At 39.1% G+C, this 23,782-nt stretch overlaps 1 protein-coding gene across 1 annotated transcript in view; it reads right to left on the reverse strand.

The window, feature by feature from the left end:
* Positions 1–23,782, reverse strand: part of PTCH1 (patched 1) — a 116,292-nt gene that overhangs the window by 57,815 nt on the left and 34,695 nt on the right. Inside the window, exons 3-12 of the mRNA XM_089490909.1 lie at positions 17,005–17,194; positions 14,137–14,206; positions 13,944–14,035; positions 10,184–10,382; positions 7,580–7,701; positions 6,740–6,887; positions 5,566–5,697; positions 4,877–5,032; positions 3,638–3,736; positions 1,029–1,154 (exon numbers count right to left, since the gene is read on the reverse strand). Coding sequence (XP_089347035.1) covers positions 1,029–1,154; positions 3,638–3,736; positions 4,877–5,032; positions 5,566–5,697; positions 6,740–6,887; positions 7,580–7,701; positions 10,184–10,382; positions 13,944–14,035; positions 14,137–14,206; positions 17,005–17,194 — 1,334 coding nt within the window. The remainder of the gene's footprint in view (positions 1–1,028; positions 1,155–3,637; positions 3,737–4,876; positions 5,033–5,565; positions 5,698–6,739; positions 6,888–7,579; positions 7,702–10,183; positions 10,383–13,943; positions 14,036–14,136; positions 14,207–17,004; positions 17,195–23,782) is intronic.

A 23,782-nucleotide genomic window follows, 5' to 3' on the forward strand; every position in this document is an offset into this window, starting at 1 on the left:
CTATGGTTAAGCCTTACAACTGTGTTGAACACGAGACAGAGGCTTACTGTAATTCATTTGTATTTTCATTACAGGTTTCAGATTTCAATTGGGATTAAGTTAATTTTAAAAGGTTTCTTCCAATCTTTTGTTGAGATTCTACTACTGTGCACCTAGACAGATAACTGTGGTTATAACTGGAATTACATAACTTAACACAGAAATTTATTTCTTGTGGACAACTCTCACTAAGAATCTGGTTGTCAGTTTCCACGAAGCATCAATAATCAGAGCAGTATAAAAACAACATCCAAAGGCCTAAGTAAGCAAAGGGCAATACATTTATTCATTTATATATCTTGTATACAACTGATATACAAACAAGTATACAAACAACTCTGAAATTCTACTACCCTGGTGCTCCTACAGTTCCCGAGACTATTAGTCTCACAAATTTCACCATTACTTCAACACCACCACAAAGAAATACTGTCCTTCCTTATTGTCAAAACATATAAATCCTAATATAGGAGGAAAGATGTACATGCGCAAGGCAATGCAGCCAATAAGCTCCTCTTTGACTCCTGTATTTTGTCTTTAAAAAGTACTTCATTTTTTTCCTACTACAAAAATTTAATCAGTATTTCAAATCTAAAACAAACAAACAACTCGCAATCAAAAACAAGGTTTTTAAAGACCTGCATCAACTTTGCCTCTCTTTAAAACATACCCATTTTTTAAAGATAAGCACTGTAGAATAAGGGCAGGGCAACATATCTACCAAGCATGTTTTTGGAAATAACCACTTCTGAAATTAAATTTGTGCTAGAATATATGCCCTTTGATGTGATACTAGGTACTGAACAGGGTACCCATACTTTTGTGGATCATCTCAGTCCAAAAACAACCAACCAGACGCCAGGAAATTCTGCACTGTTCTCTCAAGCTGAGCACAGTGCCTTGGGTCATACCAGCTCTCAAATGAAACAGTCAGAACACTGTCAGCATAATGATAGTATATAGCATCACAAGAAGCTTAACGAACTTACTTGGAGGGAAAATGCTCGTAGAGCAGGAATAGGAATCAAGGCAGCCATGAAGAATGCTGTAACATTACTGATGGATGTAAGGGCCACACTTGCCCCAGTGCGTTTCAAACATTCCCCTGTTCTGTCCTGAAAAGACAGATATGACATTTTAGAATACATGAGAAATTAAATAGCATGACAAGTATGTGACACACAAGAAAACAAGTATTATGTGTGTGTGTGTTCTGTGCCTTCAAGTCATTTCTGATTTATGGCGACCTTGAGGAAACCTATCATGGGTTTTTCTTGGCAAGATTTGTTCAGAGGAGGTTTGCCACTGCCTTCCCCTGAGGCTGAGAGCATGAGTTGTCCAAGGTCACCAGTGGCTAAGCAGGAATCAAACCCTGGTCTCCAGACTCATATTCCAATGCTCGAACCACTATGCCATGTTGGCTTTAAGTATTACCTACTGAAAGCATAATCAATATTTTGTATTAAAAGTGATGTTGCTCCTGCACTGTCACACTTTTGCAGTACAATAACTTTTGGCATAAACAGCACACCAGTGATTTAGAAAGACAGACTCTAAAAGGATTAGTCTGAGTTCATAAAAATCTATCTGTGATTTAATTTAAATAAATCTCAAACATAAATATTCAGATAGTAATATTCAGATAAGCCTTAACTGCATGAGTTTCTCAATTTAGCACTATGAATAACTGCAACAAGCACAGCGACAATCAATTCATTGGCGAGGGATAAGAGAAAACTCTTCATCCAAAAACAAAGTACAAACATAGGGACAAAAGGGATTGGATAGCAGTAGATCAAGGCCCAATAAGAAATCATTCAGAAGCATTACTAAGGGATAGAATATGGTTAAGATGGGAAATTTATAGTATGCTTATATCATGTATCCACTCTCACATCCCTGGACCAGAGAGCTTGGAAAAGGTACTATTTTGGATTGCAGTTCACTGGCTTCCCCACTACTGGAAACTAGTCCCAAAAAGTAACTTTACCAAGCTTAGTTCTAAACCAAGGGCCATTTATATGCACAGATTCTCTAACTCTAACTTCTAACACCAGATTACCACATCACACTCTTGTAGTGCTGCTATTCCACTTGAACTGCTCTGGCTGCCTCTTGTTGCATTCTGAGATTTGCAGTTTAAGGAGGGGCATTTAGGATTCTCAGCCAAAGAGTTCTTAGGCCTCACTGAACTACAAGCCTCAGAATGCCACAGGAGGCAGCCAGAGCAGTAAACGTGGGATATTTTAATGTGGTCACTCTAACTTGGCCAAGAGCCACTTCAGCCCCTAAGATATGGGTTACATGGAAGACATTGAGGCAGCGGTGGAATAGGCTGTCAATATAAATATTCATTCACATGCAGAACAGTTTTATATTTGAATGCTGTTGACCTACATAGTTGGGCTCAGGACTCAGATTGCACAGGATTGGGGGTTGGGTTTTTTCTGGGCTGCCAATATAATTCTTAATGCTGCAATCCTCCATTTCCTACCCAAACCAGTAAAAAATGCAATTATCCAAATCAGATGAGTTTTTACCATGGGTTTGAAAGTTCCTTTCCAGCAAAAATATTTAGCTCTTCAGTTTACTTCTCCCAAAATGTATCTTAGGACCAACACTTAGAAAAGTATTTTTTTAATGCTACAGCTCCCAGAATGCCCAGCCACAATATCCATGCTGACTGGAGGTTTTGGGGAATGGTAGTTCAAAAAGTAACTTTTCCAAGCTCTGGATATGGTGCACATCAAAAGACTGCTCCTGGACCAAGTAAACTGTTCCTTGGAATCAGTCAGCAAGGTGTTTGGATATTATGTGGCCAACAACACTGATGATATCTTGCTTATCTCACCACTGCAGGTAAGCTTCTATTATGGTGTTTCAACTAAGAACCTCAGAATGTTGAGGAACATATGTGAACACAAGCCTTTGTGCATTATTGCAACTGTTGATAGCTGAGATAGGACAGGTAGAGCAGCAGGATCCTCAACTTACAAAGGCATAGCCATCAACCCTTTCTTATGCTCATTATCACTGGGTTAAGCAAAATTTTCTTCATATTTCAAAATGTGAAAATAAGTATTACTGTCTATTTCTGGCACAGTGTCTCCCAGAAAATTCAGTACGCCATGAACTGAGTGTAGCTTTTGTTCATTACCTGCCAATTTTAATTTCACTTAATTTTCATGTGTTTTATTGGGTGGGCTAGCCACATCTAATAGTTATGCAAGCAATCTACAGGGTATTCGGGGATTACTGTCTTGCCCGTTGCAATCATTTGGAAATTTGGTTATAGGTTAAAGGTCTCAACATATACCAGTAAATTTTCAAATGTCTGCCAAAATATTAATTTAAATCACATTTGTCCAGAATAACACATTTTCATTTTTGATAGCAAAACATTATTGAATTACTTTCACTGTTAAAAAATACTCAAAATAGATACAGAAATTCTCTTGTCACCAAAGATGTCTCATTTTAGAAATTTCACTCAGAACTAAAGATAAAGACAAAGTAATTAATTCTAGTGCATTATGACTGTACAGATATTTAGCAATAAATGACAGGATCTGAAGTGACAAAAAGCATTTGCCTTTACCTCAAATGGAATTCTCTTGTTTTGCCCAGTTTCACTAAATGCATGTGCCAAAAGGAAGACATCATCCACACCAACTCCTAGAGCAAGAAAGGGTAAAACCTGCATAAAGAAGAAACAGGAACCAAAGACAGTTAAAGGAAAGTTATCAAAACAGTAATTAGCCACTGAAGAAAATTGTAACTTCTTAAACTTGGGTTTCTGTTCACATCACATGCACAGACACATGTCTCTTAGTACAGGCCTGATCCTGTGGCATCAAATTGTAAATCCCTGATGGAAATTTAGGTTCGCTGAAAGTATTAATTAGAGTTACTGTTTCTCTTTCTTCTTGTCACATCTCACTGTTAGAACTCAGAGCAGAGTGTAATATATTCTTTTCTCAATTTGTTTTTGTTTTTTTAGAAATTGGATTCCAAAGTTACAGCTTACACAGATATTTCATCTCTGGGTTGAGTCTGGGAGAAGGATTCAGGTTTGCACAATTATCCAATAACACTTCATCATAAGACAGCTAATCTACCTGATTTTAGATGGTCTATAAATAAAATTCATCACAATCTATCAGTACACAGAGACTTTCAGTGATCACTGAAGATGTGCTCTACAGAACTCAAGACAGAACTGTGTAGGCTTGTTTCAGCATAAACAGTGATCTTCAGTTCCCATTATCCATCACTATGGTGTCTGTTGTCTAGGCGTGACAAAAACTGCAGTTCAACATCACCTGGAAGGCTACATATCTCCATGTCGTGTTTATTTTAATCCAGTTGTTCACCGTTAACAGATAACTTTTGCCTGCGACAGAGGAACAAAGGAGACCAAGGTCCTCTGAAACAGTGCAAGTTCAAGCCCAGCCCAAGCTTCTTGGCTATTTCAGCCTACCTCTTCAATATTTAAATGTAACATTTTACTCTTTTCATTAAAATAGCTATTATTACAAATCTCGGGCATTTATTTTAAAAATATCAAAATCTTGTTCAATGCTTAGATACATATTCATGTAGAAACTACAGTTCTGCTATTTGTTTGTAATGTAAATATAAATCCCATAAAAACAGTCACTGTCCAGATCGATGTTCAGGAAGAAGTACAGTTAATATTACTTATGTAATACAGGTAGCATTCCACATTTAAAACATATTAAAGATTATCTGTTTGGCAGGCCAAACACAGGCATATTCTAGAGTCCTTCTTAAGATTTATTCAGAGAAATGAGTTGGCAAATTATTCTTATAATACCTGAGTTGTTGCAGCATTAAAGGAAATCCCAATCAATGAGCACAGCCCCAATCCTGCAGCTACTGACAGTGCAACCAGCAAGACTCCTGCCAGTCCCACGGCACCCTGGGACTTAGCACAGTCCCACCGCAGCATGGTTAAACAGGCATAGGCAAGCTGAAAACAGAACAAAATTATTTTAGAAAAAAAGACATTAGAGTAAGGCAAATTTTAACCTTGTCCTTTGCCAACCAAAACATTTCACTTATTAATGCACTTTAAGAAGACATGGATATTGTAAAATATAAATTTGTGTTGAGATATGTCAATGACGTTTCATACCCAGATTCTGAAAATTTTACTTTTTGGACACAATGACTAGGGATTATGGGAGCTGGTCCAATGGTAACTTTTGTTGATGCCTAATATTGTTGGTAGACAGTAACCCCATCTCCACAAGTCTGAGTCATACACCCTTCCAGTTCTGTTGCCATTTAACTGAAAACCACAGCAATCAAACCTTGTAAATGCCAAGTCTGTGCTCTCCCTAATGAATGGCAGGCCCTCCTCAGATGTGTTACATGGCATAAGAATGCAGATTTCAGAGTTGCTTAAAACATAGAAAGAGTGGTTTGTATAATGATTTACTATGATATAATCTGACTATATCATGTAAAAACTAAGTAAAGGCAACACTCTGTCCATCTTACCATTAGAAGATAGCCGCTGGCAACTCTGATAACACTGACATCGGAAAATGATTTTAGGATGTCCTCCAGAGTAGTCGTAGTAAAAGAAAGCACCTTCTGAGTAGAGTTTTGTGCAACACTTTGATGGACAACCTGTGAGACAAAAATTTGACATATGACCACATAAAGGTGTGATCATATAAATATGATTCATTCCTGCAGAGGAGAATACTTAAGAGTTCCTCTCTCTCCCCCCCCCTCCCAAACACACACACACTCATACACTGTAGAAGACGTGTCATTGACCTTTTGTTCCATAATTGCCATACTTGGTACAGAGGCACAGCAGGCTGCTACAGATCAAATAAGAATGTGTGCCTCTGAGGAGGGGAAAATTGCAATTTATTTAAAATAGTGAAATTGAGGAAGGTTCATGGTTCACTCTCTCCTGCTCCCCTCCCCACCATTTTTCTGTTCTCTTTATCCATAAGTCTAGGACTGGTTTGTTGTTATATCAGTTGTGCCTCTAATCTAAAACAACAAATTCTTAAGAGCAATCCTCTCTTTCTTCATTGGCTGGACACTTCAGAGAGGTCACAAGCAGCTCGGCAGAGGTCAATGCCTGGAAAACAAAGGCCAGATAATGTCACATGACCTCACCAAGGGGACTGCAGCTGTGAACAGATTCTATGGCCAGCTAATGTTTTCCAGACACCTTTGCTGGATAATCACACTGACCAAGTGTTTTTAAAACCATTTCTCTTTCAGAAATGGCAGTTCACTGTCAGACAAACAAATGGGAAGAATATACCAGGTTTCAAAATGCATATGGTAAAAGGTATATAACAATGTGTATTTCATACACATTGTGACCTATGAGCTGCCCTAATAAAATTACAGTAATATGGATTCTGGAATTTTTCTTATGACCAACACAGCTAGCTTTGATTTCACATCATCCATAGCATGGCTAGCAATTTCCACTCTCCCTTAGACTGCAAGGAGGAGGATAATGCAGGAGTTTTAACATTACTTGCTCCTTCACAGAAGCTGTGGTAATGACAGCACACACCCATGCCACCAATCAGTACTACCTTAAGCAACAGCCCTGAAAAGAATGCAGTGGGAACACACATTGGACCTCATTGAAAAGTATAGTAAAATAAACAGTTCTCCAGGTAAACCTATATTTTACCTGAACATACATCCTTTGCCAGGCTTCCAGAATTGCAGCAGCTTTGTCCTCATTCCAGTTGATGTGTGAAACATAGTCATAGCCCTTAAAATGTTCATACATTTGCTTGGGAGTCATTAACTGAAACATGGTTTGTAGAGCCTGAGCACTGAAAGAAAAAAAGAAACAGTCAGAAGAAGAAAAGAGTGTGGCAGTTACTTTGATTGTATATTCCTGCATGGCAGGGAGATGGATGTGATGGCCCTTTCCAACTCAGTGATTTCATGTGGGAAGAAATATTTTCTGGTCCTCACTTTCCTTGCAGCTCCCACCCATGCCCTCCCAAATCTGCTTCAGAGGGTTGGGGAAAAGTTAAACATCAGGGAAAGGAGGTCAACAAAAATCAGTTCCTTTTCTCTCCTGATGACTGAAGTCTCCTTGGATGACATAATCATCCTCTTGCAGAAGGACATCATTGGATACAACCCAGAGAGTCATTGCTACTTCTTCTTTTTTACAAGTGCTGAAAACTTAAATGCAAATTACACTTTGATTGAAATCTTGTCTACAAATTCCCCACCTCTGCTCTACAGAATGAAAATTGAAGTTGTATCTCTAGAATAATCATTCAAGCTTAATTTTTATATATATTTAAAGAAGCTGCCTGCAACTAGTAGAAGCTGTTATAACCTGAAATACTGTGTAGTAAGACTGATGAGTAAAGATAGGAGATACATATGAAAAAATTACAGATGCTTTCTTAGGTCTAATGTATGTCATGCAGTTTTTATATCTGCAGCTGGCAAAGGACAAAACAATCAATTTAGGAAGTAAACAGGTGATGTGTTACCAAAGACTTACCTGACAAGTTTTCCAGTGCCATTTTTAACCGTGCCACCAATGATTAACTCTTCCTGCCAATGCATGTATTTTCTGGATAGCCCATAGCATCCACCACTTAAAACAAGGGCTACATCAACAGGCTAAAACACAAACAAAGATGTTACACAGTTATAGAGCCATATGACATCAAGAACACACAAAAATCTCAAATTATGAAGGTTCTGTGACATTAATTTAGGAACCACTGCAAAACAAATTTGCGTTTATAGACATCTTCAATGAGTTCTGTTCCATCAGCAGACTCTGAAAGGGTACAGCGCACCTCTATTAACTCACAGCTCTTCCCAGGACTGCACCTGGGACTCAGGGTCAGCTGTGGATTTCTCTCTTTTCCTACCAAACTTCCTAAAAGGCAATTAAAGGTATCAAGGAATCCAGCAGAAGAAAGAAGAAAAGTAAAGTCCACTCTAGCAGTGTCACTGGGCCTTTGCTGAAGTATATATAACTTGTCTACCTCTCCTAAATTCTAAGAGATTCAAAGAACAAATACTTAAAATTAAAAGACCAAATCCCTTCCAAACTGTTCTAGCTTTGAATTTTCTGTATCTTTCAGAATATGACATTTTGTAATAACATGATCTACAATTTTGTTCTTAAAAGGAATATGTTTAATATATTGTCTTGTACTTTTCTATGCTGTGTAATGTGTTAAATATTAAATAAGAAAACTGAATAGAAAATGCTTATTCTATAACTTTGTGACAAAACTGTTAAAAACATTATGAAAAACTAATTCTTCCATTTTGTTTTAAATGGGAATGATGGGAGTTATTGTCCAATACATTTGGGGGCATGCAGTTGGGGCAAGGATAAAATAAATTGATTTAAAGAACTCAAACTTTTTAATGTCTCTGAGAGGACAACAGTGCTGAAAAACAAAAAAACTATACGTTTGTTATATTGTCTTATGCTAGCTGGCCAAACAAAATTTGGAGGAGAAGTGGTAAAATTAATGAACTTGAAAACAGTAATTCTCCACACTGCCAGTATTAATATCCACTCAGACTCTTTTCATCTATTGTCCCCCAATAATAATAATAATAATAATAATAATAATAATTTGTTTTATTTATATACCGCTATTCCAAAGATCATAGCGGTGAACAGCAAGTAAGCTAATTAGCAAGTAAGCTAATTTGCCCCCAACAGTCTGGGTACTCATTTTAGCGCCCTCGGAAGGATGCAAGCCTGAGTCGAGCTTGGGCCCTTTTGCTGGTCTTGAACTCGCAACCTTGTGGTTTTGAGTGAATGGCTGCAGTACAGGCATTTAACCACTGCGCCACCAGGGCTCCTTATCTGCTCCTTTTGTTCTCTAGCCAAATGTTCTCTGCAAAGTACTGAAATAGTGTGCAACCTTCCAGAAGTAGGACCAGTGGGATGGGCATGAATCAGTGATTTTGCAAACACCACTGGCATAATAAATTCCTTTACTCTAAAGAAAGAGTAAATCTGAAGACATAATATAGTACTGCATAATACATCAAAAATCAGAAAAAGGACCATTAAGCAAAGATTCATCTTGGGCATCTTCACCTCTTCCCTATGAATACTTTCTCTCAGTTCCATCTTGAACATATTTGAAAATGCCAAACATTGTAAAACAGTGGGCCCCTGGTATCTGCTGGGGTTCCAGGACCTCCCGTGGATAACAAAATATGTGGATGCTCTAGTCTCATTAAATACAATAGCACAGTAAAATGGTGTCCCTTATATAAAATGGCAAATCAAGATCTGCTTTTTGGCATTTATTTATTTATTTATTTAAGTATTTTCAAGCTACGGCTGGTTGAATCCATGGATAACGGATCCATGGATATGGAAAGCCAATTGTACACATCCAGAGGCAAAGCCTCGGGTAACCAGTAAGAAAGACCAAGGGACACAGGTGGAAAACAAGTAGTTTTCCACAAATAAATGCATGGAATGGAAATTCCAACTGAAATTGTATCCAAAATTAAACCAGCAGTACATTGTTCTGCTAGCACCTGTGCAACTGCTAGTATAACATCTTGCACAAAAAACATGTAGCCAAATAAAGTGTCTCCTCCGGTGACTCCACATGAATGAAAATGGAGTCTCCACAATCTTTGCAAATCAAAATGCTGTGAAATCACTGTGGGTTTATAAAGTTGAAAGGAATTATTAAATAAAATCTTTGAAGATATAGACAAAGGAAAGCCTCTCATGAAACAACGTTGGTCAGCTTGTTAGACATTCCTCTATTAATTTGTCAACTTGGATATCATGCTCATATAACAAGTATTATACACATACTCATTATTATCATTTGTTCCCCTGATGCTGAACCTTCAACTATTCCCTCAGTCACAATATCACAATGATTCCTGTGAGAATTAGGGAAAAACATTTATTCCTATTTTATAACATGAAAAAATGTTCTATCAGTTTCCTAACAAGAGCTTTTTACACTTGACTTAAAAGAAAAGACTTTTACTATCCTAAAACTGAATAATATTGCTGAGAGTAGGGGAGTATAACATATAGTTCAGTTATTTCTACCACACTTTCTGGAGTCAGCTAGCAAAAGATGAGCTAACTTACTTTGGTTGAATTTTTGTTTGGGGCTGTGATAGGGCAATCAGGATCATCAGGATTCAGGCAAGGTCGATCCATATACCCATGACCAACTTCTGCTTTATTTAGCATTTCCTCCCAGGTATCTACTTGAGAATTTATTTTCTTTAACTCTTCTAAGAACTCTAAGGGGTCAAAGTTGGTCCACTGCAAATGGGGTTTCCCTCTGGGGAAAAAATGGAATAGAATGAAGAAAAGGCATCAACAACCTTCAAAGTGATGCATGCACGTAATTGCTTTCTTTCCCTCCATCCACCCCTCCTCATATACACCCAAGATGTCAACATAATCCAGACCAAATTAGCCCTAAGAATACCTGATCTGAAAATAAAGTTTCTTTAACTTCATGAGTTAAATGAAATCATTTAACTCTGCTGGCTTGCCTTAGAGACACCAGCCACTGGTTAGTTCTATAGGAGATGACATAGGAGGCCTAGTATCATTGTTAGTCATAGAATCATAGAATCGTAGAGTTGGAAGAGACCACAAGGGCCATCCAGTCCAACCCCCTGCCATACTGGAAATCTTAATCAAAGCATACCCAACAGATGGCCATCCAGCCTCTGTTTAAAGGCCTCCAAGGAAGGAGACTCCGCTACACTCCAAGGGAGTTTGTTCCACTGTCGAACAGCCCTTACTGTCAGGAAGTTTCTCTTAATGTTGAGGTGGAATCTCTTTTCCTGTAGCTTGCATCCATTGTTCCCGGTCCTGTTCTCTGGAGCAGCAGAAAACAATCTTGTTCCGTCCTCAGTATGACATCCCTTCATGTATTTAAACAGGGCTATCATATCACCTCTTAACCTCTTCTCCAGGCTAAACATCCCCAGCTCCTTTCATGGGAAGCTGTCTTATACTGAGTGAAACCATTGGTTTCCATAGTCCATCGCTTTCAACTTAGAGTGTCAATAGTTTCAGGATTCTGTCTGAGCCCCACCTGGAGATTCCTAGTATTTCCTTATGGTTCCGCATTCAAATACTAACTAAAGGTGAATCTATGTAACCTCCAAAAATAAGTTGAGATTTGTTATGTTTATGGTGCTATTGGGAAATATATAGTTTACAGACATTAAATTTCTTATTCAGCACAGCCACCCTAAAATAAATGTTATCTAGCAACAAGTTCCTTTATTACACAGATATTATTTCTAGTTCATATGGGCTCATAGAAGTTGGAGGAGGTCAATGAGCCTTTGTTTGTTTGTTTGTTTATTAAAATATTATATTTTTCCTGCCCAAGATCTCTTAAACATCCAGTTCACATATTGCACTGAATCCACGTGATGTTCAGCTTACATGTTTAGCCATGTTTTGTCCAAGTGAGTAGGAAATTTCACACCTGAACTGGCATTTAATATAAAATATAGAATTTGATTTAATGTTCTCACTTTTAAAAAAGGAAAATTCAGCAATAAAAATTCTTCCAGCGCAATCACTAAAATGAAAGGAGACAATCAAGAAACAATTTCTTACTGCTGTAAAACCATGTTTTCCTTTAAATACATTTCGTATGTAACGAATAAGGTTCAGGTTTTTAAATGCTTCTTAATAGCATGTGCTCCTTCAATCACTTTCAACTTAGCTATTATCTTGCAAACTGTTCAGCACTTGCTGCTGTTGCTGTCATGACTGTCTTTCTACTTTCTCCACTTCCACATTTGATTTTGTGATGTTGACAGACCATAAAGGCTTTTAGCTGCCTTATTTTGTGGTTCCAACTACTGTATCTGCTTAACCAGGCTTAAGTCATTATTCAAACTCTCCCAACCAGAAAACACAAACCCCCTTATTCCCCCATTTTTTAAAAAATCCAACAACCCTAAACTGAAGGTTAAGAGATGGCCACTGCAAATTGCTTTTACAGAGACATGCAAACCAGGACAAAGAAAATAAAAGTGTAGCTAAGTCTTGCATAATTGACCAAAAATGTCTAACCTGATTTTCAAAATAACTTTTGATGAACATATTATGCAGTATAGAACAACCATCCAAGTGGGATGTCTTATCTCACTGAATAATCTGATAAACAGGGGCTTCATTTCTTCTTGGGATTAACTTATTTAATTCAAGGTGATCATTTAAATACTGTTGTCTAAAGAACATTTTCAAGCCATCAATGGGACAGCATAATTTAATTTAAAATATAAGGAGAGCAAATGTTATTTTCCCCAAATAATCATTGGTGCCATGGCACCCTATGGTAAAGTTAAATACACATTTTAAATGTGAAGCAAATAGCACACACACACATTTGCTGCATTTAGAAGCATTTCTTTTTAGGGTAGAGAAAGTGTTCTCAAATGGTTTTTACATCACTCAGGCACTTTCCAGACTGCCCGAAAGGGTGGTCTGGCAGCGCCCTAATTTGCTGCGCGGAGCAGCCTCAGCGGCCAAACTGCACGACTGCTCCACGTGGCAAAAAGACGCCGCAAAAAGCGGCTTCTTTTTGCGACGCCATTATGATGCCGCAAAGCGCCAATGGTGCACTTGCGGCGTCATGATGGCGCCGAGACGTGCGGACGCTAAGCATCCACTACATCAAGATGGTGGCGCCCATGTAGAATGGGCACCACCATTTTGTACGTGCTCGGCGCGTACTAGGGTTAGGGGCGTCCGGAAAGGACGCCCCTTTCTAACCCTAGTACGTGCCGAGCACGTACTTTTTGCCCGTGCGGAATGGGCCTCAGAAAAGTTACCAATGCCTTTGTCTTAAAGAAAGAGAGACCATCTTGTTTCCAGAATTATCTCTTCAATTAAAAATGTTTGTTTCTTAGTCATTTTCTTTCAGATTGTACTTGTGCAGAGGCATATGAGAAGCTGAGATACAATGAATAGTGCATGTACCATCTGGTAGAGGATGCAACAGCAAAATCTAGGAGTCACTGTTGCCATTTCTCACTACATGCAATTATTTTTCTTTCAAGATCAACACTGCTTTCTTCTTAAAATACAGAAAATATAGGTCTCCAAAAATATTGTAGGAAATTATTTTCAAATTTTTTTAAAAATTAAGATTACATCAGTTTCAGTGCTAAATGTCCACCAGTTGTAAACAACCAGGATTACATTGAAGGTGGAAAAGAACATTCATAGCCCACACAATTATTGGAATGGATCTTAATGAAGATGAGTTTGACTTGGTTACTATTGAAATCAATGAGATTTTAAATCATGAATAACTCAGTTCCACTAAATTCCATTAACATAGTCTGGATCCAATCCAGTATTTTTATGTTGATCCCTATGGTATGTTTCAATTGTCCCAGATGGTACACCAGTTATACAGCATTAACATTTGATCTAGCAGTATCTATTCATGACAATGTACACAGTTTTATTAGTTAAAAAGAATGTGTTGCTACTCTTATATGAAATTGCAGCTGCTACCTTTGGAACCATGGTGGGCCAGGTGCTACTTCCCCAATGAGCTCGAAAGACTTTCAAGTGGTTGAATAGTCAATCAATACAGCATTGTACAGAAGTGGAAAATCCATCAATTATATATGCATGTGCATGCAACCTTTAGGATATTTTGTTTCCAGTGAAGCATTTTTGTCCCTGTGCTGGTAAAAATAATCTGGCAAAAAATAATAACATTAAGTCCCACCATAATTGTAAGCTGCTCTGAGAGCCTTTAGGGCTGAAGAACGGGGTATAAATACCATAAATAAGTAATAAATAATACAGTTAAAACAGGTACAAACTCCAGAAAAGATTAAACACCACTTACGGTAGATATGCAGTCCCTGACTGTAACTTGGCACCCTCCCAAAAGCAGTCCAAAGGTGTGATAATTAAACAAGGGTAAAGATGTTCTATAATCTGTCAAAGTTAGAGAGAGAAAAAAGGAAATAACAAACATTTTCAAATAAATTGTTATCAACACAGAAACGAATGTTATGAATACAACATATTGGCTGTACCTTGTCCATGTAACCTGTTTCCGTGATTGGTTCCCCTGATTTATGACATAAGTGTTCCAATTTCCATTGTCTGTAAAAATGAAAAGCAAGTCATATAGACAACCATGTATCTTCTCATGTATATATTACTCATGTGGATGACTCAAATTTAGGGAAACTGCAAATTACAGAAGAGATGGACCCTTAATCTATACTGAATAAGAATCTAGTACAGTTGGCCCTCTATATCCATGGATTTTATCTATGGGTTGAAAATATTCCAAAAATATATAAATTCCAAAATGCAAACCTTGATTTTGCCATAAGGGACACTATTTTACTATGCCATTGTATTTAAAGGATCCTGAGCATCTATGGATTTTGGTATCCACAAGAGGTCTTGGCAGTTTCTGTTTGTTAGAAAGAATATAGCTTTGTAAACAGGACTTGAATCAGGCAGAAACTGTGGAGAACACCAGTTGACCATGTGCATGAATTTACAGATTCGCTGTGGTGGAGGGCAACAGCCCTTGTAACTTCTTAACTCATTTGGAATTATCTTGTTGGAATTTTCTGTCATGATGTATCTTCTAATTATTCCTGCTTTGTCATTCTTGTGACATGCTATGAATTGAATTATATTAGTTAACCTTAGAAAGGTTAACATTACAAAGAATCACTGTATTATGCCAAAAGGAACTTGGACCCTTGTCTGGCCAGGATACTCCAGGGGCAACTGCCCTGACCTGCCTCTATTACCTTAGCCTCCATTCCTGTGCTACCATGGATGTCTGCATAGATTTCCCATTGGGTTGCACAGCATGTTCACCACTGGTCAATCACTTCTGAGGTCAGAATAAGGCACCCAGCAATGGCCACATGGCTGGACACCTTGTTCTGACCTCAGAACAAGTAATCTGAAGAGGTGGACATACTGGGCAGCCCAGCAGGTTGCCTGTGCAGACAGTTGTGGCAGTACAGGAAATTATAGCTCCTGTTCCTGCAGGAAGAGCTATGTTATTTTAATTTGCTTTAGCCTTGTCAGGCCTGTTTGGTATAGGACATGCCAGACGTTGTCTGCATTGCCTGCACCAGAATCAGGGTTTGTGCCATTTGTCATCCAAATAAGACAATGCCAGAAGAAGAGGAAACAGGATTTTTGTCCGGTACAAACAAGATCTGGATCTGATGGTCTCCTGGTTCTAATTTTCAACTTCAGATTTGGCTCTGCTCTTAATACATCTCCTCAGCTCATTAGAACCATGAAGCCAATTGCATCAGTATCTCTGAATTGAGACTTCTGAATTAAGTGTGGAATTCTTGAGGCAGTCATTTGGAGTGGCCACTATCTTGCTGGTTCATGAAAGCAAAGGACTTCCTGTTGCTTTGATAGCCATCAGTGTGGCAGACACAATTTATACTACATAGTTGCTTACATTGTACCAGAAACTGTTTTTCAATTTTGCATGATAACTCACTGCAAGTGCTTCAAGATGAGGTCCAGACATGTACTAGTCACCTTATCTGAAAGCTCCCCCCCGCCATCTTTGGCCTCATTCACACTTATCTTTTTGTACAAAGGAGATGCAGGTCTCCTCAGCAATACCAATCTAAATTGTAGTTCCTACTATGCTCCATGGCATTTTTATTCCTATTGCAGTTCACAACTTGGCAACAGGGGGAGTGACAAGGGGAAGAGGAGAAGGAGGAGGAAGGAGGCAGAGGAGGTGACGGTGGGGGGGGGGGAGAGGAAGAGGAGGGCAAATGCAGCAGTGGGGCATGAAGAAGAGGAGGTAGAGGGGAAGAGGAGGAAGTAAGAAGAGGAAGAAGAAAGATGCAGCGGTGGGGGTGAGAGGAAAAGAAGAAGGGGAGGAAGAGGAGGGCAGACACAGCAGCGGAAGCAAGAGGAAGAGAAGGTAGGAGGAAGAGAAAGAGCAATGGTGGTGGGGGAAGAGGAGGAGGAAGAGCAGAGGCTTGATTTTGCATTCCCAGTGGCAGCTCTTGCAAAAACCCCGGTGCTTTTGAAAAGAAGCGGTAAATGCCTCAGATTCAAAAGTACTGGTTTTATATTGCCCCCGCAATCTCATTGGAGACAATTGATGTGGGTGTGAACGATGCCTCTTTAAACTGGTTTCCAGACTGGTTGTAGTGTGAATGAGGCTACTGACTCCCAAAAATCTGTATTTACACATGTGAGAAGCCCAACAATTTGAAAAGAACAAGCTAAAAAAATATTTTATGACATAAGGGGGAATCCTGCTTTCTTTTAAAGCTATAGCACATCTATATTATATAGATGTGCATACTTGTTTTTGACTTGAGACACTATAAAACTGAGGCTAAGAAGATGCCTGGGCAAAATCTACCCCTAAAGTATGGTGTCCATCAGCTTCAGAGTTTGGAGAAGTTACTTATTTGTATTAAACCTCACAGATGCACCCAGTCACTTGACATCTTGACTAGGGGGCCCTGGGAGTTGGGATTTTAAAAACTTTCCATGTTCTGATCTCTTTCTACCAGTGGCCACCAAATATGCTTAAGGAAGCATGGAGAAAGAAGTGCTTGTGGTACAGAGAATTAGGTACGGGTGGGGGTGAGATTTGCTTTCCTCTTGTTTCTTTCACTATGCATATTACGGAAAGCTAGTAGCTGGTAGGGCTGCAAACAATGTAAAGGAGATGCATAAATTTACTGTGTTTTCATTTCTTCTACTCCCATAATAAAGGAAATCAGCACATGTATATCTGAAGCGTGTACATCTGCTTTATGAAAGAATACTTAGTTCAAGTCTGACATTCTCACATCTGCTTGTCAGCACTTTTTTCATGCCTGAAACTGGTCTTGGTTAGGGAGAGAGGAAAAGGAAGAGGTTTTAGTTTCCCATCTTACCTGTTGTACATATATACGTGTACCCTGCTGGCCTGAAGTGCAGAATCAAGGTGCTGTCTGAGTGCTTCTGTTGTTAGTACATTAGCACAGTCTTCTTGTGGTGTCTGAATCATGAGTTGAGGATTAAACATGGCCTCTTCTCCAATCTTCTGGCGCGTGTAACTTAACTCCCGACTGACTCGTCCACCAACTGACAGACAAATATTTACAACCTGGGATCAGCCAACAATAACTTACTCTGGATTCACATTCTAAGAGCTCACAGGCCACCAATAAACTTTCCCATATGCATGGAATGTTCTCTAGCCAGTTAAGAGCTTGAAGCAGCTTTAAAAGAGAACTAATTTCATCTACAGCAGCAAAAGATACTGTTTTCCCTCTTTTTAAAAATCATTGTTCCAGTTCCACAAACAGAGATGTGTCTTAAGTTGATTCCTGCCAGACACGTGTTCTTTAAATATCATATGAAAATTTCCACATGTAGAAAGTTTATTAAAAAGGAAGAAAGAAAAGAAACCTTTTCCTTTCAGACCAGACCAAATATTTCTATGTTACAATTTCTTACACTTGTATAAACAGTCTGCTGCAATGGCACATTTCAAGATAAATGGCTTCAATTTACACTCTTCTCCTAAATAATTTGGCAATGGCAGAAGGGGAAATGTTTATCTTCCATAAAAAGGAGGTAGGAGGGAAAAAGTAAATGAGCATTAGTATGTCTTGCTCCTGCTAGTTAAAATATAAAAATACTGTTAGGCTAGGGTCACATAATGATGCAGGTTGAAACTGACAGTAAACTACATTTTAGCAAGCAGCTCCAAGAGTCTCAAATTGCTTTTTTGAACTCTGTACCAGAATTTGGATTCTAAGGAGACTCAAAGTAGTAAGAAGCCCACTAATAGCACAGAAATATAATATTTATGGCATCTAGTCCAGAGGAAGGTTAGGGAATGTGTGGTTCTCCAAATGCTATTGGACTACAAGCTCCAACAGTCCTAGTCAGCCTGATCTATAGTGAAGCTTGCTGGGAGCTGCAGTCCTATAACATGTTCCCCATGTAAAGGAAGCTAAAACATATTCAACTTTCTATAGACATTGATTTGGATGTATTGTAAGCCCTATTGAATGCAATGGGAATGGCTTCTGATCAGACAGCACTGTTAGTGGAGGAAAAAAGGAGAAAACTAAAAATGGTGCAAGGAAAGTCACGGTGGCATAGATCTAAAGAACCATTCCTTTTCCCATCCTCTCCTGAGGGATAGGGAACCCCCTCCCCTCCCCCAAAATAGCATGTGACGCAGCATCAGAGCATCAGCATCAGAAACCAGTAGTCCTCCTGTGCTTAAATGCACTTTGGAGCTAAGCCAGCAGTTTAGGGGAGAGCACATTATAGTTGTCAAAGCATCCTTTAAACACTTGAACTGTGCCATATATTACAGTGTTACAGCCATATATACCTCTCTCTCTCTCTCATCTTACTGGAAATACTCAATGGCTTCTTTCATCAAAACCAATGAACTGATGCAGTCTTCAACATTAGTGTTCTATCTCCCAGAGCCCTGTACAAATTGACAGGACACCAATCACTAAAACTAAGGGCATTTCTTTTTACATGTGAAAATGTCAACTGATTAATGCTTAAGGTGGACTATAAAGCACAAGTAAAATTACTGCTAGATAGTATCATTAATTTCTCAGATTCAACACTGTTCCAACCATCAGCTATTCAAATGTGAGACAAATAACATGTGAGAGACTCAGACACATGTTTTGATCTTTTAGGCAACAACAGATTTTGGTCCGTTTGATACATTTGGTATGTTCATGTTCATGCTCACTCTCATACACATCCCTCACAATCATCCATGCAAGTATTTTGAGTCACTGTTGTCTTATGAATAGGAATTATTTAGAGGCATAGCCATGTTAGTCTAGAATATCAGTATATGAAGAGATCTTGCAGCATCTTTCAGACTGAGAGCTTTATTGCATGAAAAAACAAAGAGGAAATGAGCTGGAGAGTAGTGGTTTTCTCCATGACTTAACTGCATGACATCACAGCACTTCAGTTCTCTTCCTACAGTAAAAGAGTATCTTTTTTCTAGCTGGAAAAATCCATTCGACAAAAGACACGTTTTCACAATGGTTTTTGCAGGAAGAGAACTGAAGAACAACGACATCATGGTGTATGGCAGCACAGAGAAAGCAACTACTCTCCGGCTCAGTCTCTGTTTTCTTATGCAGTAAGGACCTGAGCAAAAAACATTGTAGCATATGTTTGGTAGGCTTGGTCTACTTTTTCAGATGCATCTGAGGCAATGGATCACATCTACAAAAGCTTATGCTACAACATCTTTCGCTCAGTCAGTCTCAAAAGTGGTACAAATTTCCTTTGCATATTGAATAGGAATTATGTTGAAATATGTTCTGTCTGAGTAAAGCCTCTACACAGGTATTGTAGACCTATCATTTGTGCCATTGCAGCTGTTTTTCTCTCTCTCCGGGCCCCTCATACCAATGGAAAGGACTATATTTATAGATCCCACACAGAGATCCTACTTCATACAATTGTCACTTGAATATGCTTCCTGCCAGGCTACAGGCCACTGCTGGTCAAATGCTCCCACCGAACATATAAACACATCTTATAATGCATACCAAAGCTAATGTTTAAATATTTTCAATCTACAGCAGGGGTGGCCCTCCAGATGTTGTTGGACTGCAGCTGCTAGCAGCTTTAGCCAGTATAGTGAATACTGTAGGATTATGAAAGTTGCAATTGCCTAAATATCCTAAAGGCACCAGATCTCATCTGATCTTGGAAGCTAAGCAAGGTGAGCCCTGGTTAGTACTTGGATGAGAGACTGCCACAAATACCAGGCTGTATTTCAGAGGAAGGAACTGACAAAACCACCTCTTGGTATTTCTTGTGTTAAAAAAACCTATGAAATTCATAGGGTTGCCATGAGTAGACAGCCGACTTGAAGGCACATACACAAACATGAGGGTTATAGTCCAGTAACATTGGGGGGTGGGGGAACAAGTTGTTTACCCTGATCTACAGAGTACACCTGGGCTTTTTCCAGATAAGATCTATTTTGGAGTTGCCATGACTGTATCACTTCCATTTAATAACAGGTTTGCTTTCTGCTGTTCTGTTTGTAATCCTCCTATTTCTTAGGCCTTTTTTTTCTGATTACATTAACTCTGTCTCCAAAAAGATGAGTGCAAAAGTAATCCATACTCATCACACGCTGACACTTTTAGTGCTATCCTTTGATCTAGAAATGTGGTTTTGATGTAGTTGTTGCCCTGTTGAGAAGGAGATCCTGTCACAGTGCAGCAAATATCCAGAAAAATACAATTAATCCTATTTTTAAATTAATCTACTTAGTAATGCCCAGTAAGGTTCGGTCCATTTGAAATAATAAGGAATAACTAATCTTAAATGTAAAAGTGGTATACTCTTCTTGCCATGCAACACATATCTACCTTTTTTTTTTAATTATGGGGAAAAATCCTTTCCATTTATGATCAGTTTAGCAAAGTGATTAGTAAAAGCGATTATCAAGGGTTTTACTTGAAAAACAAATAAAACAACAACAACAACAACAACAGCAAAAACCCACATCATTCTCTGAAGATGCCAGCCACAGATTCTGGCGAAATGTCAGGAAAAAATTCTGCTAGAACATGGCCACATAGCCCGAAAAACCCACAAAAAACTATGGATGCCAGCCATGAAAGCCTTCAACTTAAAACAAAATAATGTTCAGAGAGATTAGTTGCTACTGACCAAAACATAATAGAGTGGCACTATTACTTCCCTTGATCTAGACAATATGCTTCTATTGATGCAGCCTATAACCATATTGCTCTTCCTTCCTTTCTAGGCCACAGCAGCGGCAGCTGGGATGGAGGAAGGGCCTTTCACCAGTGGCTGGGGCTAGGCGCAATGGTATTATGCCTGCCTGTTCTTTCTTTCTGGAATCCACAGCAGTGGCAGCTGGGATAGAAGATATTCTTCTGTTTACTTTGGTACCTGTTGGAATAGGAACAAGCTCTAGAACTTTGGTCATTATAGGTTAATGGTGAGTTGCTGAGATGGAAATGTCCTTCACTTGTATGCATTATTTTATCCAACTGCTGAACCTTTATAAGGCTAGATTTCTTTTGTGACTCCCCCTCTCTCCCTTTGCACAATATTTTGTCCTACCCTGCTTTGATATAGTTTTTATTGTTTGGTCTATTTGCTATTTTGTATTATTTTGCTTGCCATTTTTGCTAGTGTTCATTTTGTATCTTTTGTCTGTATCTGTTATGAATGCTTTATTGTATACATTGTCTGTTACCTACAATAGAAATAGATATTTACTATTTGCTTTTTCATCTTTTCAATCTTATTGTTTCAACAGGTCCAACTCTAGGTAAGGTAGAAAACAATGGGGTGCAAGTCCTGCTCTTTGGGGAAGTAAGGGCCCGAACAGACAGGCCAAATGAAGCAGCTTCAGGCCACTTTGGAGGTGTGCTGTTTAAATGACGCACACATCCTAAGAGGCCGGAAACCACGCCGAAGATGTGCTCCGGTCCTTAGGACTAGAGCACAGCTTTTGCAGTGTCTGGCCTCTTAGGATGCATGCATTGTTTAAACAGCATACCTCCAAAGTGGCTTGAAGCTGCTTCATTTGGCCTGTTTGTTCGGGCCCTAAAGCTAGCTTCTTGTCTCACATTTCAGCCTATCATATGGAACTGATTCCTACTGATGACATGTACAAACACAAGCCCAGCTTCTCAGAACCAGCCATGTTCTTGAATTTGGAGGTTTTTATATCAGCTTTTTATTGGCTCCAACCAGAGATGCTGGTTCAAAATGTTCAAGAAAAGTTTCTGATGCAGTATTTTTCTGTAGAAAATTTCCCAAAACATTTAGTTCATGCTGTATTTTTCTGTCCTGTTTATTAATACAAACACAAAGATAGAATTGATTGTGGGGGGAAAATAAATATACAGCTTTGGGAACATTTCCAGAATATATATGTATGTATGTATCTATACAGCGAGAGCTAGCATGATATAGCGATTTGAGTGATGAACCGCAACTCTGGAGGTCAGGGTTGGATTTCCCACTCAAGCATAAAACCTCACTGGGTAATCTTGGGCAAGTCACATATCCTCAGCCTCAGAGGATGGGAATGGCAAACTCCCTCTGAAGAAACTGCCAAGAAAAACCCTATGATAGATTCACCTTAGGGTTACCGTAAGTTAAAAATGACTTGGAGGCAGACAACTATAATTAGTATCCATAGCTGGCTTAGCTGTTGTTTTTTGATTGATTGATTGAAATTTTATTTATATACCGCCGTTCCTATGATCACGGCGGTTTACAAACAGAATAAGATACTTGTACTTCAGTCAATCACGTTTGATGCACTCAATATAAAATATAACATTCTAGTTATTTTTTTAAGGCGGTGACCATTGACACAAACCTGAGTGCTCAGAGGAAAGAGTAAGAAATGACCATACTGCTATTTCCCAAAATCTGTCGCTTCTTACTCAACTAGTCAGGACAAATGCCATGCATTGTTTGTGCCCACATATTCACATACATCCTTTTAAAGAAATAAAACTGCCTGAATCAGTTTTTTCTCCCAACATGAAATGGAACTGATAAGTAATGCAGAGAGTGAATGAGTGAAGTTCAAGGTACAACAAAAGAAAGTTCAACTGTTGAGGTAAGATATTTCAGGGATGTACAGTGCGTCCTCGCCTTACGCGGGGGATCCGTTCTGGATCCCTCCGCATAAGGCGAATTCCGCCTATGCTCGAGCTCCATTGGAAACAATGGGGCTTGTGCGCGGCGGCGCGGGCGCGCGCGGGGCACAACAGGCGTGTGCGCCCATTCAATTGAATGGGACACTCCGCCCCGCGCGCACGCTGCGGCTTGAGCACGTACGCTCAAGTCCGCGTATGGCGCGCCCGCGTATGGCGCGGGCGCACTGTATAACTCTTTTCGGGTATGTGGACATAAAAACAATATTCTTTTTCAGGTGTAATCAATTTTTTGATAAATATTAGGAAAGTATGTATTTTCTTTATATTATTATAAATATTCTAATAAAATAGTTTCCATATAAAGGTTTGAATGTATTTGGATCTAATACTTAAAGAAATCATGGTAAATCAGATATTATTTAGCGCAAATTTTCCAGATTTTTTTAAAAAAAAACTTATCACTGAATCCAGCTAACATAAATTTTTATTCTTTCAACCAATCAGACTGGACCTGAATACAGTCCGTCCTTGCTTTACGCGGGGGATCCATTCTGGATCCCGCCGCGTAAGGCGAATTCCACCTATGCTCGAGCCCCATTGGAAACAATGGGGCTCGTGCGCGGCGGCATGGGAGTGCGCGGGGCGCAACGGGCGCGTGCGCCCATTCAATTGAATGGGACGCGCTGCCCCTTCTGCCCTGTGCGCGCCCCGCGGCTTGAGCGCGTATGCTCAAGGCCGCGTATGGCGCGCCCGCGTATGGCGCGGGCGCGCTGTATACTAATAGAAAAGAAAACTGAACAAAGCCAGTAATCATAGATATGAAGAAGTGAACAGTTATGCATACATGTGGGAATACCCTTGCATGCACTTTTCATTGTTTTAATAAGAATAACATGTTTGTTTAATGTACTGAATCCATTTTAAAAATTGGGTAACTGGTAAACATGATTAATTTTAAATTCCATTTACGAATAGTGTGTGTTTCAGGCTACACCCTTTGCCT

Source organism: Sceloporus occidentalis, unplaced genomic scaffold (assembly GCF_023333645.1).
Source record: "Sceloporus occidentalis isolate IW3139 unplaced genomic scaffold, rSceOcc1.0.p SCAF_1, whole genome shotgun sequence".
Taxonomy (NCBI): domain Eukaryota; kingdom Metazoa; phylum Chordata; class Lepidosauria; order Squamata; family Phrynosomatidae; genus Sceloporus; species Sceloporus occidentalis.